The 15,449-nt window shown below is 32.2% G+C and overlaps 2 protein-coding genes across 3 annotated transcripts; one reads left to right on the forward strand and one right to left on the reverse strand.

Moving 5' to 3' along the window:
- Nucleotides 1–4,826: 4,826 nt before the first annotated feature.
- On the forward strand, nt 4,827–6,825 carry LOC107908710 (probable DNA double-strand break repair Rad50 ATPase). Of its 2 annotated transcripts, none has more exons than XM_016835958.2 (4): nt 4,827–5,514; nt 6,078–6,188; nt 6,298–6,378; nt 6,491–6,825. In XM_016835958.2, exons 1-4 carry the CDS (start codon nt 5,275–5,277, stop codon nt 6,572–6,574), a joined length of 516 nt encoding a protein of 171 aa, XP_016691447.1. In that variant the 5' UTR covers nt 4,827–5,274; the 3' UTR covers nt 6,575–6,825. The 2 variants fall into 2 exon arrangements, with proteins under 2 accessions (XP_016691447.1, XP_016691448.1); XM_016835959.2 differs by having other exon boundaries at nt 6,500–6,825.
- A 7,559-nt stretch (nt 6,826–14,384) lies between these two features.
- LOC107907687 (uncharacterized) lies at nt 14,385–15,155 on the reverse strand. Its single transcript, XM_016835019.1, has one exon. The coding sequence runs from the start codon at nt 15,153–15,155 to the stop codon at nt 14,385–14,387; it is 771 nt and encodes a 256-aa protein (XP_016690508.1).
- Between the last annotated feature and the right edge of the window lie 294 nt (nt 15,156–15,449).

The raw sequence follows: 15,449 nt of genomic DNA on the forward strand, positions 1-15,449 counted from the left end.
ACAATATGACAAATTGAGACAAAATCTAATAAGGTTGCATACATTGTTAGCAAAAAGTGTTAATAAGTTCGTTAAAATAGATTGGCTAGTTATAATATTGCATTTGGTTTGTTTGGGATACATGTGTATATTAATGTAGTGGATAAATTTTGATATGAAACATACTTGAGTTGATCCAAGGAAGAAATAAATCAACTGAGTCCAATTATTTACATTTCATGCTATATTGAGTAAGTTATAGTAATACCATTTGAAATTAATACTCACCGAATAGTCTTGTTTTCATATGCAAGTTACGTGTATTTTGAGATTTTGTACTCAGAGTCATCAGCATCCAACCGACAAATCCTAGACTCAACAAAGTTCGCATATTTTGTTTTGTTTCAAGTTGGCATGTACTTGGTTTTTAGTAAAGTCATTTGGCTATAAATATGTATTTGTGGCATTAAAAAAATTAATTTTTGGTTGCTATAATCATAATATTATTAGTTAATTAAATGGTTTTAATGTAATATACCTAGTTTGTAGTATGTTTCGGAATATTGAAGTGTTGGGAATTGATTTGCGAGATGATTTGAATATGAATATACTGTGAAATCTAAGTTTTGCAGGGGGTTTTACGTAAAATAAGCAGAAATATTGTCGAAATTTTCTTAAAATAATTTTACCACTACACTACCATTTCAATAAAATGAAATAGTAAAATAGGTTGTTTTGACATTTGAACGTAGCATTTTTTATGCAGATCCACTAACTGAGTCGAATGTAAGGTGTTACATTGAGTATTTAAAAGATGAGATTCATGTCTATCAGTTATCCTATATAGAAAATATCAAAAAGAAAGTGGACATAAGATAGCAGAGGTAAATAAAGTCCACTTTCGTTTTTGTGAAAATGATAAATAAAAAAAACTCATTGGTTTTAAAGTATCATATCTTAGTTCCATGAGAGAATTTATATACATGATTGGATATAACATTTATTGTAAGTTTGTTAGCAAGATTTAACTATTCTCCAACACGTAGACATTAGAATATAATCAAGTACATATTTAGATATCTTAGATGGACAATTGGTATACGGTTATTTTACTCAAATGATTCACAATCTTAATTAGTTGGCTATGCTAAAGTTGAATTTTTATCTAATATGCATAAAGATATATTTATTTAATTGGAGACAGCCATATCATAACGTTCAACAAAATAAGAATCAACGAGTGTCTCTTCAAATCATGCAGAAAAAAAAAATTGCAACATGAGACTACCCAATTTGTATGTTATAATCGAATATTTAAATTCAAGTTATTTTTAAGAAACTTTAAATGTATAGCTATTTAATAGTATTTCTTAAACATTGTTATGAAGCTAAAACTTAAATTTTCAATATATTATTGTAAAAAAATTTAAATATACTTTAAAATATGTTTTATTCTATTAAATCCATAAATAGGAGGTCTTAATTATGAAAAATTGAAGAAACATTACTTTGTTAGAATTATAATAATTATTTCAAGGAGCAGTAAAATTGATCTGTTTTAACAAGAATCTTAAATGGTTGGGCCTAAACTCAAAATGAAATAAATCTTAAGGCATTAAGCCCAAAACATATCCAACAAAAAACCCAAATCACTTAATTGGATCAAACAATTACCCATCTCAATTTCTGGTTGGGCTTCAATTATAACTCTCTTTCCTTTTTTCGGATAATCATTATTTATGGAGAAAAAGGCCAAAACTTGTGCACGCATTCATCGCAATCGCTAATTTGTCTTAACGCAATCCTACTTTGTATTTTAGAAATGTTAGCTAATTGGGATTTTGTTTTCTTTTGAAAATTATATTTATCTTCTCAATTCCTGACAAGTTTTATTGATTCCAATCAATTCCCACCAAAATCAATAAAAATAATACCTCACATTAATTTAGCCCCCAATCATCCAAACTCCAAACAAGAAAAACTAATTCCCAGAGTGCCACGTTCTACCAATTATTTTTAAACACAATAAATGGGATTTTTTTTTTTTACTTATTGGTTAGAGCAATTGTTTGAGTTGGTGGGAAAATCTTTGTTAACATTATTTTTATCTGTTCTTATTTTCTTGGGTTTGAACATTGTGATTCTTCTTTTAATTTTTTTTTTTTTTTGTTTTTCATTCTTGATAACTTGCTTGTTGCCCAAGCCGTAGGTTTTCAGTCTTTCAAAAAACAACTTGCAACATCAAATATATAAATAAATAATTATTATTTAATATTGTTAAAACTGTTTATTTTTTGAAACTTTTGAAAAAAGAAACAATTAAAAATGAGTCAAAATTCAAAGCAACAATTAATGCGTTTGAGTTTGATAAATCAAAGATTTTACAAGAATTTGATTGTTCACTCTTTTGTTCGGTTTTAGTCTACGTTAAATTTTTAATATTAAAATATAATTAAAATATTTGAAAAATTGAGGTACAACTTAAACTGATTAAAGAGATGGCAAAAGAAATAGTAGATTACACCAAAGATATTCAGATTTATTATTTAATTGATGAAGGTATTAAACCAAAATAAAATCTGAAGTAAAGTCAAAAAGAAGACAACCAAAATAAGAATGTAAAAGCTACATTTGTAAAATAATAAGCTCTGACAGCAAGTCATCGGTGTTCCAGTTCCCTCCCTCATATTTTGCTTATGCTGCTGCCATTCTTTTTTATATTTTTTGAGTGCACTATAACTCCAAGGGAAAAAAAAAATCATTTGCTTTTATTTATGGGTTTTAAAGGAAGTTCTCCATTGTTGGAAACTGGATTCACTTTTTTTAAGGGAAAATGATTGATGATACAAAATATGATTGTTTTAAGCTTAAATTTGTAATATAATTAAAGGTCATATATTTTGAGTAAAGCTTTTATATTGGTGGAATAGGGAGAGAAAATGTTTGAATGGATCTTAAGAAAATGAAAATCTTTTGCTAATATTATTATTGTGAATAAAAGTTGTGCACGCCTGGTGACGTCTAATAGGTGCTGCGCTTTAAAGGCCAGATGGATGGCTTTTACTTTTTACTTTTCTTGTTTCATTTTGAGACTGTTGAAAGCCCAGAGTGGAAAGTAGGTCATATTTGTCAAAAGTTTAGCTTAGCTGCCGCCAATGCACCCCCCCGTACCAAAAACATTCTATATTTTAAACACGAATCTAGAATGATCGGATCCAATAATTACCTGGGTTTAAAGTAAGGTATTGCTCTTAACACATCTACAATAACCTACAAAACATCCATATCCAACACAACAGGTATAAGCTAATTGAAATGTAGCAGAGGGGTGGATGAAAGTAGTAATAATTTTTAAAATAATATTTGGCACATCCAGTTTCATTCCCATCCAGGATTTTTAAAAAATATAAAAAACCAAGCTACAAATTTGTTATACCTATCATTATACTTATTTATTTTAAATATAATATAAGGATACGTAGAGGGTGAGTGCAGCATAATTTAGTAAATACACTTAGTTAAATTGAAGCTTAATTAGAAGATTTACTAAATTCCCGTATGATTGGATTTTTTTAAAAATTGAAAACAAAAGAAAAACATCGATATCATGATGAAGGACATTTCACTCACAAATCTACTAATGTATCGTACGTGACAAATCAATTTCCATTCAATAATAATAAACGTCAAAATGCCTGCAAATCAAATGTAAGTTATAATTTTTCTTTATTTTCAGAGTTAAATTAATTTGGACGAAACGAGAATTTGGAGGAGGCATTGAAATCGTCGGTTTACCTGCAGATATGAAAACTACGTATTTGCCCAAGAAAAGCTCCTAAATGCACCTTTGACCCTTTGGATTCCATTCATCTAAACTGACATGCTTGATTCAATTTATTTCAAATTAAAACTTGAATAGGTAGAGTTGTAGCTCGCATCATTGAACAAGTTTTATTTAAGTCATTACGTGGTTGTAATTACGAGAAATCTACGAGTGTGATGGAATGGAAGTTAGAGTTCCCTTTAGTTATTTCAATTTAATCACTAATGTTGTCGATATTTGATATTTTAGTCACTTCTCCGTTAAATTATTAATGGCTTGAGTGAAACTAAAATTCTTTTTAAGGGGTTGGGATTGAATTATAATTTTTTTAAAAAGTCAAAGTATAACTTTACATATATTAATTTATAATTTCATCATTTTTGAAAGGATTAAACAATTTTTTTTCATATTTTTGAGGGCCAAGGTTCTAGCCTGTGTTTTTGCATCGTCTATGGTTAACCGAATAATGGTGTATCCTTTTTTATTGGAATAATAAAAAAAATTTAAGTCTTTAATGTTTATAGATTCTATAAACTTGTTCTTAGTTAAAAAAAATTCAATAAATTTAATCGTCAAATATTGATAGTATTAATGATTAAATTTAAAAAAAGTTAGGGTTGAATTATTAAACTAAAAATATTTTAATAATTAAGTGAGTATTAATATAATTTACCCTTCAACATTTTTGTCATGATTGTTGATTTTTTTTAATATTGTTGGGAGTAGGTATGAATATTTAGCCGATTTAATTTTAAAAATAAAATAATTTATTTAATTTTAAATAAATCCAAATTAAGTTTCAGTGCGGGTCTAAATAGTTAGTGCGATGCGTTTATCTTATTTTTTACATTATCCATAAAAATTCACACTTACATCTTTCATACTATGGGATTGTAAAAAAAAAATGTGTTTTACCCCAAAAGAAAGAAAAGTTAAAATGGTGGGATAGAAGAGGTGGTGAAAAAAAAATACTGAATGGAGAGAAAGATAAGGGGTAAAAAGAGAGGAAATTTTGATAAAAGGAGAATGATGTGGGGTTGGGGTTTTCAAAATTTCAAGGGACAAAAACTCTTCTTATTCTTTCAGTAAAAGTTGAAATCTTCCCAATCTTTTATCAGTGGTTGGCTGTTGGGTCATTTCAGCTTCACCTTTTATTCTTTAAATTTTTTTGTTTCTATTATTCCATTTTTCTACCAAAAAACAAAAACCCTTGCCTTATCTTTTTTTACTATTATTCTTGGCTCACAAAACCAAAGTTTAGGGGGTTAACCAACAGGCTATCATTGTTTATAAGCACTTCTCAACAGGAGAACAAAAGAAGAGAGAGAGAAACACAAGCTATCATTTCAAAAGCAAAAGCTAAAGCAAGAAGATAATAAAGAGAGGAATTCAAGGTTGCAGGAGGGTTTCTCTTTTTCTTTTTCTTTTTTTAAAAAAAAAATATCTGTGTGAAGAAACTGGAGTTAGGGAAGATGATGCAGACTGAGCAGCAGCCTCAGCACCAAAATCAGTTAACGGTTCAAAACTCTGGGAGTCTCAGCTTTAGCAGTCATTTGTCTAAGGAAGATGAGGAGATCTCAAAGTCTGCGCTTTCTACTTTCAGAGCCAAAGAAGAGGAGATTGAAAAGAAGAAGATGGAGGTTAGAGAAAAAGTTCAGCTTCAGTTAGGCCGTGTTGAAGAGGAAACGAAACGTTTGGCCTCGATTCGTGAGGTTTGTTCTATCAAAATTTTCCTTTTTTTCCCAAAGCAAAACGTTTTCCTTGATTTTGACTTGGAAAAATTGAATTTTTAATGTTTAACAAGTATGCTTTTTAGTTTTTTTTTGGTCAATTTCTCCAAAATACAGAGTTTAGAGGCTCACATAGTGGTAAAAATTCTTGCTCTGAGGTGGATTTTTGAAATTCTGAAAAAGGGTGTTTCAGGTTTAACCTTTTGATGTATTTTCCTTGTGGAAAAGGAGGTTGCTCCTCCCTGAGTTGTTTAGTAAAAAGAAAAAAAGATGTACTTATAATGTATTTCTTTAGGAAATTAGCAGCCTGTTATCTGTCAGATTTGCAGTTAAAGGTCTTAATATATATATAAAAAATGAAATTTTCAGTTAATTTTGGGTCTTCCCATTTTTTTTTCATAAACAACTATCAGAGTTAATAGATCAAGGGTGCCTTATAAAGAGGTTGCTATCTTGAAACATACAAGATTAGCCTCAGAGCTGGTCTTAATTCCATATAGTAATAATAATAGTAGTACTGCTTTGTCTCATTGTAAATATTTCAGGAGCTTGAAGCACTGGCAGATCCTATGAGGAAGGAAGTTGCTGTGGTCCGAAAGAAGATTGATGCAGTTAACAAAGAATTGAAGCCACTAGGCCACACCTGCCAGAAAAAGGTAAAATTTTGCCATACTTTGAGGCCATTTGAACCTTTTTCCGTTAATTGTGATTGTATTCATATTATCAAACCTTTGAGAGCTATGGTGGTATTGAAATATGTTACAGGAAAGGGAATACAAGGAAGCCCTCGAGGCGTTTAACGAGAAGAACAAGGAAAAAGTACAGCTAATCACAAAATTAATGGAGGTTAGTATCTATATTGTAATGTAAAAAACAAAATTAAAGATGGCAAAAATGAAATAAATGAATGGAGGTTAGTGATGAAATGATCTCACCTTGTTGTTATATGTTTTAACTGATTGAACAGCTGGTGAGCGAAAGTGAGAGGTTGAGGATGAAGAAGCTGGAAGAGCTGAGTAAGAACGTAGATTCCTTGCACTAATAATATAAAGCCCTTAAGTTGTGTTTTAACTCATTAGGCTTGTGTGATGTATTTAAGGTTACTTCCATATTTATAAATGGATTGTGTTTACTGTTTTTTCGGGTTTGGTGTACTGTATGGTGTATTTTCGTTTGTAATTTCATTAGCATTTGATGAACCTTAGCTGATTTAGGAAGGGAAATGCCCCTATAAACAGGTTTGTAACTAAACTCTTGGCGACTGCATTTGCTTCTCTGATTTTTCATGCTCAATCTTTTGTACTCTATAAATTTTTTAAAAGTTTTATATGTAATTGGAAGTTGGTTTTAAAAGAAAGAATTGTGGTTGATGGAAAGGGCATTTGTGATTATGATGATTTTCAATGTTATTCTCACTTGAAGTTTCTTGTAAATGTGGTAGATGGTGCGGTAGGAGGGTCAATGTACGTAGTGTTATTTACTCCATTTAGATTCTTCAAGCCCAAGGGTCATCATCGTATCCCTTTTTCTTTTTAAATACAAATAAGAAAGAGTTGAAGAACGTTGAAGAACTGAAACCCATAACTATTATATCTGATAAATCTCTCAAAAGGTTTATGGACAAGTAATAAAATTTGATTTCTGCAACAAACGACGCATCAATGTGGGTTCGGAAGTTGGTCTTCATCAATTTCTTATGGCAGTGATGTTGTCATATAACAGTTTATGTAAGTTAGTTCGTGGTTGTATCCATGTCATTTTCTTTCATAAATTGTGCAATTAAATTTCAAAAGAAGTATTGTATCTTGCAATGGATAGGGTATGGTCCCCAGATGAAATCTGTTTTCAACCTGGAATCATGATTTTTCACCTGATATTGGAAAATTACCGATCAAAGATTGCAATTATCTTGAAAACACTGCCATCTAGTTTGATGTAATAGTTGGCAGAGAATATATCACTCGCACAAAAAAGAAGTGTCCTTTTTAGTTTGCCGACACTGGAAGCAAAGTTACCGGTTTTTTTTTTAATTCGAACTTTTATGTGTGCATATGCTGTGTTTTAATCAGAGCAATGATTCAACATTCTCAAACAAGCTGGTGCTTGTTGGTGGTGGTAAAGGCAAAAAGATGGGAGAGGTAGAGGTAGATTCTTCACTAGTTTCCTAGTTATTGCAATTGTCTTGCTGGAAATTTGAGAAAGGAAGGCACCTCTTGCTTTGGCGTGTCTTGGTTAACAAAACAAGTCGGAATTATTAATGCAAAAATAGAGTTGGGGGGATTAAATGAGGGGCACGAGACCCAACTTTTTATTCAATCTTGTGAAGCAGGAGCGGTGGGTTTATTAATGATCAGTTGTGTTTCATACATGATTTTGTTTTTTTTTTTTTGAGTTCCAACGTTTAAGGGTTAATTGGGGGGGGGGGGCGCTAAGGGAAGGGGAAACATAGCCTACCCAAATTGACAACTTGTTGAGCAGAAAAACCAAGTATTGCACTTATTAGTGTTGCGAAAAAGAAAAGAAATTGAGAATGGGTTTGTCTATTCCAATATGCTGATTCTTTGTATGAGTCAAATTTGATGTTCTGAATTGAAGTATCTCAAAATAGTAGGGCATTTCAAGCGTTGACAACCCCACCAAACTTACAAGTTTCACCCTTCCTTCTACAATCCCATATCTCAAATTAAACATCTTTCTATATATTCACACAACCAAAATAAATCTACAACTTAAAACTTGAACTCATACCCTTTTTTTATATAATTAAACCAAAGCCTTATTTGCATTTGAAATAAATAACGCTTTCAGTAGGCCCATTTTGTTGTGTTGGAAATGGCATATTTAGATGTTTTAATGGTGTTGGGCTGACGTTTCACGCCCATTGCATTGTTAGGGTTTTACTGCATCCTCGCTCGTTGTTAGGATTGGTTTCCATCATAACATTTTTCAGGTTCAACTTAATTCTACTTTCGACTACAATAATTTATCACTCTACTTGTAGTTCAGTAAACCACACAAAACATTTTTTAAAAACAAAGAAGAAGATACTTTGAGCAAAGGAAAATACATATATGTATATTATATGAATAACAGGGTAACAAATAGTGAGGACTCTGATTGTTTGATTCCAGCCATTTTATAGATGTAGAGATTATAATCCCAACTCTAAATTGTTAATTAAGGAGTGAGGAGCAGTACAGTTGTCATCCATTAGTGGATAACTATATTATCCAAATCCACCAATAATTGGTTTATTGTCTCCTTTAAAATTCCTTCTACGCCATATGCATCAACCACACTTTCATGTTTATGAGTTTCTCTCTTTTCAGTTGCATAATAGGTCGAAATTTAAACACATTTGGGTCCGGAGTTAGCCTAGATATGGTCATGGACAAAAGAGGCTAAAAAAAAAAATGAAAGGCTAAAATAATTGTTTTACAAAGTAATTGTGCCTTACATTTTTACTATTTTTGTACAATATTAAAGAAATTCGCATTACAGTGTTTACAAGATAGACATACTATAGATCTATACTTTTGATATTTTACAAAATTGATGTAATAAAATAATAAGATATTGCTTATTGATTAAATTCAATAGTTTAAGTTATAATGAAAGTGTATTATGAGTTTGAATAAACGTCAAAAAAGAACTCTATCTCCAAAAATTATGTAAATATCTTTAACATTAAACTTTCAAAATTTGAGAATTAAGATTATAATTTGATTTAATTTTAATATGAGCACCAATAAATAATAATAGATACAAATGTATTAAAATTACAAAATTTTATTTTATTATCGAATAAAAAATATATTTTTAATGTATTCATGTTAAAATATTGTTTTCAATTTTTAAATTTTAGTATTAAAAATTATTTTAACATTTTACATTTTTAAAAAAAATTTAAAACCAAATAACATTGTTATAAATCAAGTTCTATCAAATATGATCAAATTAAATAATTTAAAAGTATTAAAAATAACAATGGAATAAAAATGAAGATAAATTAAGAATTCACCTTCTAAAAGTTCAAATAAAATTTAATTTAAAAATAAATACTCATAATATTACAAATATATTTAAAATTTCTATCTTAATCCTCTACTTCAAACTAACATTTTGGTCATCATTTTCCATCTTGATTTTTTTTTTCAATCTACCTTTATCATATTGGTTCATAACACCATCCTTTTTAATATGTATTTTACCAGCTAAAAGTTTTTCCTTTACATGGAACAAAAGTCGGATATTTTTTAATTTATTCAAACTTGACATGTACCCACCACACGATGGTTGGATTAATTGTAAAAAAAATATTGAAATGTGTGAAACAAGAAAATCTATCTACCCATTTCCATATCTAGATTTGATTTATGTTCTGCAATTATCCATTTGGAGAAGCTGATGACCAAATGAAAAGACCCCTTTCAAGACAAAGAGCGATGGAGAATATTTGAGAATGGAAATGTCAAATTTTCCTTTAAATACGAAGATTTGGATTTGGATGACATGTTGGGATGGAATAATAAGACATGCATATGAGTTAGTGTATTGATTTTTTTAGAACTTCAAGGTATATGTATTGAGAGAAATGTGATCCAAAACCAAACACTATTATAATATTGATGTCTATTCAATTAAATCGTTAGTAATGTAAAATTAAAGGGTCAGTATTCACACACTCACGATAGAGGCATACTCACACCATACATTACGTCCAAAGAGAGTTGTCCAAATACAGACCTACCACTGCTCCCTTAGAGGTTCTAACCTAGGTGGGTTCTATGAGTGAATAACCCTTTTGCCACCAAGTCAATCACAAGAGTGCTATATTATTTTTAAGATGATCTAACATTAGTTAATTTCTAACACTATATTTTTGGGGTACTAACTTTTGTTGTTTAATGCACTTTTTGCATTTATAAGGATTAAAATATCGTAAAATTTAATTTTTATGGATTATAAAACGGGTATAAAGGATACCCTTAATTTCATAAAAAAAATTTATATAATTTTTGGATGATAATAAGTGATAATATTTTCTAAATAGTAAGATTGACAAATATATGGTTTCAAAAGAATGAGACTTGTAATAAGTCACTCAATTTTTTTTTAATCTTGTTGAAACATAATTGATATCTGTTTTTGAAATATGGGTTTATTCCTATAAGAATTTATGAACAACAAGCATGCAATCCTAAAGTTGTATCTAATCGCCTCAATAAAACAATGCAAAAAGTGGTTTGAAATTCAATAAAATTTTAAATATTTAAGTATGTAATTAAGCCGTCAATTTATACAAAATTTAAAAAAAAACCATTTAATATATAAGGCATGAGTTTTCATAAAATTTAGATGTTTAAATTGTTAAGAAAATAAAAAAAAGAAAACTCATATTTATTCAACAATTAATCAAGCCTTTATATAGGCTGAAGTACAACTAAAAATAACAAAAAATAGCAACTAAGTTGATACTAAATCCTTAGAAAATAGGAACTAATCAAATACTCCTAAACAACATTTGACTAAACTTAATTTATTCAAAATAACATCTAACATGCTCTCCCTTAAACTGATATTGCTACTAATCAGTTTAAACAAGACATAAGGTGAAAACACTCTAAGCTGAGGCATCCATCGAACAAACACCAAGGAGCTTCCTTAACTTCTGAAATGTTGCAATTTTGAGGGGCTTCGTAAATAAGTCAGCAACTTGATCTTCACTTCTGCAGAAAACAAGATCAATCACACCATCTTTAGAAAGATCCCTTAAAAAATGATACTTCACATCTATATGCTTGCTCCTCCCATGTAGAACCGGATTTTTTGATAATTTGATGGCTGAATTATTGTCACAAAAGATTGTTGTTGCCTCTTGCTGTACGAACTGAATTTGTGCAAGAATCTTCCTCAACCAGACAGCTTGACAAGCACTTGATGTAGCTGCTACTTATTCGGCTTCTGTTGTTGAAAGAGTAACAATGGGTTGCTTCTTTGAAGACCATGAAATAGCTGTTGATCCAAGCATAAATACATAGCATGAAGTACTTTTTCGATCCTCAATATCCCCTGCATAATCACTATCTGTGAAACCAAACAAATCTGAATTTTCTCCTTTCTTGTAAAGTAGTCCGAAAGATTTATTCCCTTTTAAATAACGCAGAATACGCTTAGCAGCCTGAAGATGTTTTTTAGTGGGACTCTTCATGTATCTACTAATGAGACTAACACCACACATGATGTCTGGCTTTGTTGTCGTTAAGTACATCAGACTCCCCACAATTTGCTTGTACATGGTGCAGTCTACTTTCTTTCCATCGGGCTCTTTGGTGAGCTTTAATCCAACTTCAGTTGGTGTGGTAACTGGATTACAATCCTTCAACTGAAATTTTTCTAAAACCTCTTGTACATATTTCTTTTGACAAATAAAAGTACCGACAACAAATTGATGTACTTCAATGCCTAAGAAATAGTTCATCAAGCCGAGATCTGTCATCTCAAATTCATTCATCATGGATTGCTTAAATCTCTCCATCAAGGCACTATCATTCCCTGTGTAAATGAGATCGTAGACGATCTAGAACATGGTAAAACCTTAATAAACAAAGTATGCTCATAAGGACACCTGGTAAAACCTTCCTTCAAAAAATAAGCTTCAATTCTACTGTACCAAGCACGATGAGCTTGTCGTAATTCATATAAAGCCTTCTTTAGTTTGTATACCTTATGCTCACAACCAGACTTCACATATCCAGGGGGTTGGTCGATAAATACCTGTTCGTGAAGATCACCATGTAAAAAGGCAGATTTCACATCTAATTGATGAATCGGCCAAGATTTCTGAGTTGCTAATGCAATCACCAACCGAATCGTGTCAAGTCTTGCAATCGGAGTGAACACCTCTTTGTAGTCCACTCCAAATTCTTGCTTACTAGACGTGCTTTGTATTTGTCAATGTCTCCATCCTTGTTCAGCTTAGTCTTGTAGACCCATTTGACACCAATAGTGTTTTGGCCTTTGGGAAGATTTGTTAATTCCCAAGTGTTATTTTTCTCAATTGCTTCAATTTCATTATTCATTGCTTCTCTCCACCTTTTATGCTTCACTGCCTCATCAAAAGTAATTGGATCACTATCCACGAACAAGGCAAAATGGATTAGTGGATCTTCACTTCGATTGATTCCAGACACCTGATAATCTTGCATCCAAGCTAGCCTTTGTCGATGGCGATGAGGGCGTCCACCAGGTGTTGTAGCTGTTCTAGAATTAGGCTGATGCATCACCACTTCAACAGGATCAGTTTTGTTATTGATTAAATTCTGATCTTGATGTGTCTCCTCAATTTCTTCAAAATCAACCGTTATTGGTGCTGCACTCTGAACTTGATCATTCCAGGGCCAAAACTTTTTTTCATCGAATACTACATCACGACTAATTATAATTTTCTTGGTTACAAGATCATAGAGTTTGTAAGCTTTTGTTTGATCACTTACTCCAAGAAAAACACACTTTTCCCCATTGTCTTCTAGTTTTTTCCTCTTTTGATCTGGAACATGGACATATGCTATACATCCAAAAATTCTGAAGTAATCAATCGTTGGCCTCTGTCCACTCCAAGCTTCTTCAGGAGTCATATTCAAAATAGCTAGTATGGGGCTTCTGTTAAAGAGATGGATACTCCAATTTACTGCCTCTGGCCAAAAATTCTTTGGAATGGCGCTTCTTCGCAGTAGACTACAAACCATGTTGAGAATAGTTCGATTTTTCCTCTCGCATACACCATTTTGTTGTGGTGTATAGGCTGCTGTAAGTTGCCTACGGATTCCATGCTTCATGCAAAAATCATTAAATTCAAGAGACATGTACTCACCTCCACGATCAGTACGAAGAACTTTGATAGGATTGCCACTCTCCCTTTCGACAAGACTCTTGAAATTCTTAAATTTTTCGAAAGCTTGAACCTTTTCTTTTAAGAAGTATACCCACACCTTTCGACTAAAATCATCAATGAATGTGATCAGATATCGTTTACCTCCGTTTGAAACCGGTGTGATTGGACCGCAAAGATCTGAATGGACTAGCTCAAGTTGCTTCTTTGCTCTCCATGCTTTGCCTTGTGGAAATTGAGCTTGATGTTGTTTGCTAACAACACAATCTTCGCAAACTCCTGATGGGATTGTAATTGGAGGAAGCCCCTCCACCATCTTCTTTTGGTGTAGTGTCCGCAAGCCACCGAAATTAAAATGCCCATATCTGAAATGCCAAATCCACGCTTCCTCCTTTAATTTTGCTGTGTAGTAAGTATGAACAGAATCATGAAGAAAGAGAGGAAACATTCTATTCGATGTCTTATCAACTTGAACAAGAAAATTCTGCTGCTGATCATAAATCTTGCAAGCTCCACTTTTAAATATAATTTCATACCCCTTTTCAAGTAATTGGCCGGCACTCAAGAGGTTTGATTTCAATTCAGGAACATAAAAAACATCGTTAATGGTCTGCGTTTTACCCTTTGAAGAAACTTGGATAGTTCATTTTCCGATGACTGTAAGGGTAGAGGCATTTCCAAGCTTCACTTGGGTACGGTGGGATTCATTGATTGAAGAAAATGCCTCCTTGGTGCCACACATATGGTTGCTACAACCAGTGTCAAGGTACCATAAAGTTGGCGAAGATGCCTCGTTCTCTTGACATGCCATTAGGAGTATCTCTCCTTCTTCCTTTTCTACAGCAAAATTCGTTGTCTTCACATGTCGCCCGAGATTAGTTCTACACTCAGATTTGTAGTGCCCATACTTGTGACATCTAAAGCATTCAACTTTAGACTTGTCGATTGGCCTGAAACCTGTTTAACGTCGTCCCTGGTCTCTATTTCTCGCATAATCAGAGGAAGAGCCTTCTATTTTCTGATCGTTGAAGTTGCTGCGTTGGTGGAATCCTTGTCCCCTCCCTCTTCCACGTTCGTGGTTTTTTGAATTAGTTACTACCCTCAATGCTTGTTCCTCTTGGTCTTGGTGTTGGAGTTTCTTCTCATGAACCAATAACGAACCTTGCAGCTCATCAATTGAAAGTTCTTCAATGTCATTGGCTTCTTCTATGGCGCAAACAACATAATTGAATTTCGACGTCAATGATTGAAGAATTTTTTCAACAATGGCGGTGTCCCCCGTCTTGTCACCATGGATCTGCAGCTTATTGACGATTGCCATCATTCTTGAAAAATAATTTGTGACTAACTCCCCTGAATTCATTCGTAGCATTTCAAATTCTGTACGAAGAGCTTGTAGTTGCTGCCTCCTTGCTCTTGTAGACCCTTGATACTTCCTCTCCATAGAATCCCAAATTTGTTTGGAAGTGTCCTTGCAAAGGATTGTCTCCATGATGGACCTGTCTATTGCTTGAAACAGGTAGTTCTTTGCTTTAAGATCCTTCAGCTTTGCCGCTTCATGAGCTGATCGTTGCGCTGGTGTCAGAGTTGCTCCTTCCGGTTCAACAATGCCGGAAGAAACAACATCCCAATATTCTTTCGACCTTAGGAAGTTCTCCATCAACATGCTCCAATGATCGTAATGACCATCAAAGCGTGGGATTGCTAGTTGAACAAAATTATCCGTGGCCATTGCTCCTGCTGCAAACTTTGCTGTTTTAGACTCTCAACTTTTTACTTTCACTCACACTCACGGTTTTGCTAACCTGGCTCTTGATACCAATGTTAAGAAATAAAAACAGAAAACTCATATTTATTCAACAATTAATCAAGCCTTTATATAGGTTGAAGTACAACTAAAAATAACAAAAAAAATAGCAACTAAGTTGATACTAAATAATCAAATACTCCTAAACAACATTTGACTAAACTTAATTTATTCAAAATAACATCTAACATAAATTTGTAATTAAGCCGTCAAATATAT

This window comes from Gossypium hirsutum, chromosome D09, assembly GCF_007990345.1.
Source record: "Gossypium hirsutum isolate 1008001.06 chromosome D09, Gossypium_hirsutum_v2.1, whole genome shotgun sequence".
Lineage (NCBI taxonomy): Eukaryota > Viridiplantae > Streptophyta > Magnoliopsida > Malvales > Malvaceae > Gossypium > Gossypium hirsutum.